Below are 5,291 nucleotides of genomic sequence, written 5' to 3'. Positions count from 1 at the left end.
TTATATGCAAAAAGTAATTAGTTCTATCTTTTAAAATACCGAAAATAGTGCTTAATTTTTAACTCACTTTTTTAGTTGTATCAAGACTTAAATTTTTCTTTTAGTATTTGTATTCTAGTTGTTGAGTTTGTTTTCACCTGGTACACTTAGATGCTTTTGACAAACAATAAACTAAACTTCATATTTTCTTAGAACTAATGAAAAACTTAAAGACTTTTTTTTATGATATAGATAGTAGACTAATTTGTACGACACAGAACAATTTTGTATACGCCGAACACTAAATAAGCTTGTATTATCTAATTAGGTTGTTTGTATTGAGACTTTGACTTACAAAAAATAAAAATATATAAGAAAACCTCATTTAAAATAAAATAGCAACTTTTAAAAGTTTAACGTAAAAAGTCACAATATAAAAAAACAAAAATTTAAAAACTAAAAAAAAATTGAGAATTTTCTTGAAATTATTATTTCCGCTTTTTGTTGACTAATAAATTATAAATATTTTATTTTTAAACAACTGTTTCTTTACGCAAATACTAAATTTAATTACGACACTTCGTTTTTTTAAAGTATAATCACAACTGAAAAAATATTTAACTCTGTAAAATATTTCTACAAGGGCAGCAATAAGCTGAAAAATCAAATAAAAATAAGTGAAGTTGTGATTGTTTTTGAAATACTTGTATTTTTAATGTGAGACTTCAATTTTAACATGTAAAATTCTTAAAAAGATTTAATCAATATTTTGTTTTACAAAAATTTCAAAATACAACTGATTGAATAAACTGTTTTATACGGTTTTTCAAGTACAACATGATAAAGCTTTTCTTTTAAAAAATAGTTGTTGTTTTCAAAGTTCAAACTTATTTAAGTACCTAAATAGAAAACCATGATTATTAAAATTAACTTAATTTAAATATTTTTGTAAGTATTTTCACAGTCGAGTGCTGCAAACTAAAAACTGTTCATTTACCAACAAGCTAAGTTTCTGGTATGAGTAGTTAGCTGCAGTTAAAATTGAAATATTTTCATTTCTTTAAATACTCTGTGTTTTAGTTTTATTTACAGTAAGAAAAATAAAATTTTGCAACGAAAAAGTGTAAAAAAATCATACAATAACGTTTTTACATAATTGCTTAGACACCATATGTAAATAAATAAAAAAAATAGCTTAAATAATTTAAAAACCCAATATTTTAAAAACTTAACTACTAGTTTTAAAAACATAAAGCTGATAAAATCTTTTTAAATAACTTTAAAAGCTTAAATGATTTAATACTTGTACTTAGACAATTTAAATAACTTATTTATCATAACGTAATTTATTAATATTTAAATCTAATTCAGAAAACTAAAATTAAATTAAACAAGTTTAAATTACGTATTTAAAATATATGTACATTAAAAAACACATTTTTTTAAAGTTAAATATTTTTACAGAAAAGCAAAAATTTTGAAATTAACAAAGACTAAAAGAAGACTAATTGCATTAGAAAACTGACTTAAAGGCGAAAACTATTTTGAGGTATTCTCTAAATGCACTGTTTTGTATGTTAAAGACTAAAGCTTAAGAATAAAAAATTTCTAAATGATACGAAAACAATAACACAAGATACGAACAATAGCAAATAATTTACTGCAATTAAAAAAAAAAATTTGGTCAGGAAAAAGTAGCTCACGTTTTTATGTTTGGTATGGTGTATTAAAAGAACTTATTTAGAAAAAATTAAAAATCTAAATTTAAAAATTTTCATTTGCAAAAAAAAAAAAACTTTTTTTTTTATTATGCAAAAAACAATAATAACATTTTTAGAAACTTAACTTAAGTTCACGTATTTACATTCGGCCACTGATGTATTACAGGATTAGTTTGGGGACTTTCCAAGTTTTGTGAAAACGGTCGTTTCATATTGTGGAAGTTCTGCTGCTGAGGACAAGCTCGGTAAGGATGGTACCTGAAATCCTGAAACTGGTATCCTGAGTTTTGAGGTGAATACTGAATCGACGGTTGAAAAACATCTGAACTTTGTGGTGAAACGTAACTAACGGAGCGAACGACTTCGTGGTTTGTGTGAATTTCTGCAGGAGTGAAGTTGAAGTAATCGGAGCTTTTCTGTTGATTGTTGTATTGGTTAAAACTACTGCCTTCAACAGCTGGTGTGGCCGGATAATTATTGCTGTTTGTGACAGGATTTTGTAACTCTCTTTTGATGTTATACGAAATATTGTATACGGAAGCTGATACAGACAAGTCATTATTTTTATAATTGTTTTTACTCAAAGTAGTTCCATCGGAAATTGAGTTACTGCAAGAATAAGACACTGAACTACCGTAGGTAATGGAAAAGCGATTGTATTGGGACTTTCCAGAGAAAAACCCCCGTGGTTGACACTGTTTCTGTTCAAGTCAAATCCGGAGTTGAAATATCCAGAAAAATTGATTTTTTGGTAGCTAATAATGGGGTTTGCTTGATCTGTTTCTGTTGGAGGAAACTGACTCTTTGCAGAAATTTCGTTGCTGCAGATTCGCATTCGATCTTCGTATGATGAGATTATTCCTCCTTCTTCAGCCACAGATTCACAAGTCTTTTTTTCCGAGTTGTTTTTGGCGGGTTTTCTTGTACTTTTGGCGCGTTTTTCAATTTCCCTTTTTCGCTGTTTTGTTTAGAAGTTTTTCTTCGTCTGGGCTGGTATTTGTAGTTGGGGTAATCTTTTTTGTGTTTTATCCTTAATCTTTCTGCTTCATCGACAAACGACTTCTTGTCATTATCGCTTAACTGCCTAAATGTTTTTTGATAATAAAAAACCTTTCATTATACATTTAATCATTTATTATTTAAAAAAAATGTTAATTTTAACAAAAATTATGTGTACTTTTTTATTCTCTAAAACGTTTAGACATTAGTTTACACAAGAATTATAAAACAGTTCCTAAAATATTAAAAACTATGTTATCATAAAATACATACAATTCGTATAGAGCAGGGTTAGGAAAAAAGTTTTCGAAAATATTCTACGAACTTATCTTGATGAATTGTGGCTCGCTAAACCTGGCTCGCTAAAAACTTTTGAAACTTACTATAGATGCTTTTGGGGCTTGAAACAAAAAAAAAAAAAAAATGTATCAGAGATATAGATGAAGGGACATTTGAAACTGGCACTAGATATTTTTGCGTCTGTTATAAAGATTAAAAGAATAATGTATTAACTAATACTACAGCTTAAATTATAATTTTTCAACAAAAAAATGTTTCTCGGAAAGATACTACTATGAACATGGTTTAATAAACTTTTTTTTACTTTTGGTTTTAAAAAAACCAGTTATAGTTCTCAAAAGTAATATTTGGAAGATAATGTAAGATGTTATACGATTGTATTTTAGGTTATAACGTTCTAAAAATCTTCATTAAGTATTTTATCATTTTATTATTTAATTATAAAAAACGTGCCACATTATAAAATTTATTCGAGTTTTTTTTATGGACTTATCTTATTAAGTAGGACGTTATCTCCTTTAAAAGTCATTAAAAAACACTTTGCACCATTTATCATATCAAATTTGACGTTGAAATGCTTTAAATTACTTGAAATTTTCAACTATTGGATGGAAAATTCATTAAGTTTAAACTATAAGTGTATGATAATTTCAAAAGAAACAATTTCATTTCAGCTGTTAAGATATTCTAGAAATTTTTAATACTTTTCAGTTTTTAAATCAGTTCTAATCAAAGTTTTACCTATCAAATATAAATTAGTTTGACCGTAAAATTTGAAAGCTTTGAAGACGGTTTATTACTTTGATCAACGGCATTTATTTTAATTATTTAAAACAATAAAAAAACCTATTTAAACTACATTCTACGTTTTTAAACTTTAATAAAAATTTTACTTTTTTAATTGATAACTTTTAGCTTGTTTATTTTTATAACTTAATGTTTTTAAAAAGTTAATAAATTTTGAATAATAAGTGAAACTACTTTTTTGACCATTTACAAGATAACAGATCATTAAAATAATCATATTGGATTTTCTAATGCTCTGTTGAGCATTTTGACATTGAAAAATATTACATAGTATTTCATTAATTTTTTTTCTGCTCTGTTTACTTGAATACTTATTAATTACTTAAAAAAAAGATTTTAATACGTTTATTAACTTTAATTTAGGCAACTTGTAGCAAATTTTTAGTTAGAGCTGTCTTAAATGTAAGGTATGTAACACAATTGCTTCGCTTTAGTAAATATTTTATTTTAAAGTGCTTAAATCAAAAGTACAAGTTTAAATTTGGCGTTTAAAGCTTTAGTAAGTATAAATAATACTTATAAAGCTCAATATTAAAAAATGTTTTACCTCCACAGTTTTTCAAGAGTTTTGCTAAGCTCAGCATTATGTAAGTGAGGGTATTGATCTGCTAATTTTCTACGGGCTGCCTACTAACAAAATAGCTATGAAACAACAAATTTAAACTGTGAACCCAAACTATGAATGCATTCATTGGTCGTTTGACGTGAGGTTTGACATTTTGACCTCCATTCAACTTTGTTGGCATGGAAACCAAGATGTAATCATAATCCTTCAAAACACTGCTGACAGCTTTCAATGTCTAAGAAACTTTCTGATGTATTTTCGTATGTATTGTTAGTATAGTATTGTATTTCTACTGTTTTTGGAATTGAAATTTCTGTCGTTTAAAATGTCGTTGCTTATTTCTATAACTTGTTGGTGTCTTTTTAGTCGTGCAAATTTCGACTTTTTTATCTTCAGCTGTCAAATTTTCAATTTTTTTTGATGAACTTTCGTTTAAAAGTGTCATTTCTTTGTTCAACACAGATCAAGAATGTGACGAATATCTGTCTAATTTGTCATTTCCCAATAAAATATTATTGAAATAAGTTTAAGAAACATCTTAAAACTTAACAATATAAAGATTAAAGACAGCTTAAACGCTACAAATAACAGGTTGAAATTTGTTACGTTTCAGATTTTCAAAATGATTTAACCTTTTTCTTATTTATGATTCTTTTTTCAACTATCTTTTTTTTTTTTTTTTCTCTGAATTTTTTCTAAATTTTTCATCTGTTTTTTTTTTATAAATCTTATATTCTACTTCCATTTATTGCTACTTACAACTTTCTTACAATCATTTTAAAGAACCACCTAAAGTAATTTATATTTTACGTAAATTATCAGAAAACATGTTTTTAAAACGTAACTTACAATGTAAGAAAATTTTTAAGTTAAAGTATTTATAAAGATAAAATTAATAAACAAAATTATTTAGTTTTACC

The 5,291-nt window shown here is 25.9% G+C and overlaps 1 protein-coding gene across 1 annotated transcript; it reads right to left on the bottom strand.

The window, feature by feature from the left end:
- Nucleotides 1–2,555: 2,555 nt before the first annotated feature.
- On the bottom strand, nucleotides 2,556–4,816 carry LOC145844339 (transcription factor Sox-10-like). Its single transcript, XM_082951727.1, has 4 exons — nucleotides 4,754–4,816; nucleotides 4,478–4,606; nucleotides 4,354–4,433; nucleotides 2,556–2,784 (listed from the first exon to the last, which is right to left on the bottom strand). Exons 1-4 carry the CDS (start codon nucleotides 4,814–4,816, stop codon nucleotides 2,556–2,558), a joined length of 501 nt encoding a protein of 166 aa, XP_082807853.1.
- Between the last annotated feature and the right edge of the window lie 475 nt (nucleotides 4,817–5,291).

The sequence above is a fragment of the Thalia democratica genome, chromosome 9, assembly GCF_965202585.1.
Source record: "Thalia democratica chromosome 9, ktThaDemo2.hap1.1, whole genome shotgun sequence".
Lineage (NCBI taxonomy): Eukaryota > Metazoa > Chordata > Thaliacea > Salpida > Salpidae > Thalia > Thalia democratica.
Note: the sequence above shows the minus strand (reverse complement) of the source record. Positions and strands in the feature narration are given on the sequence as shown.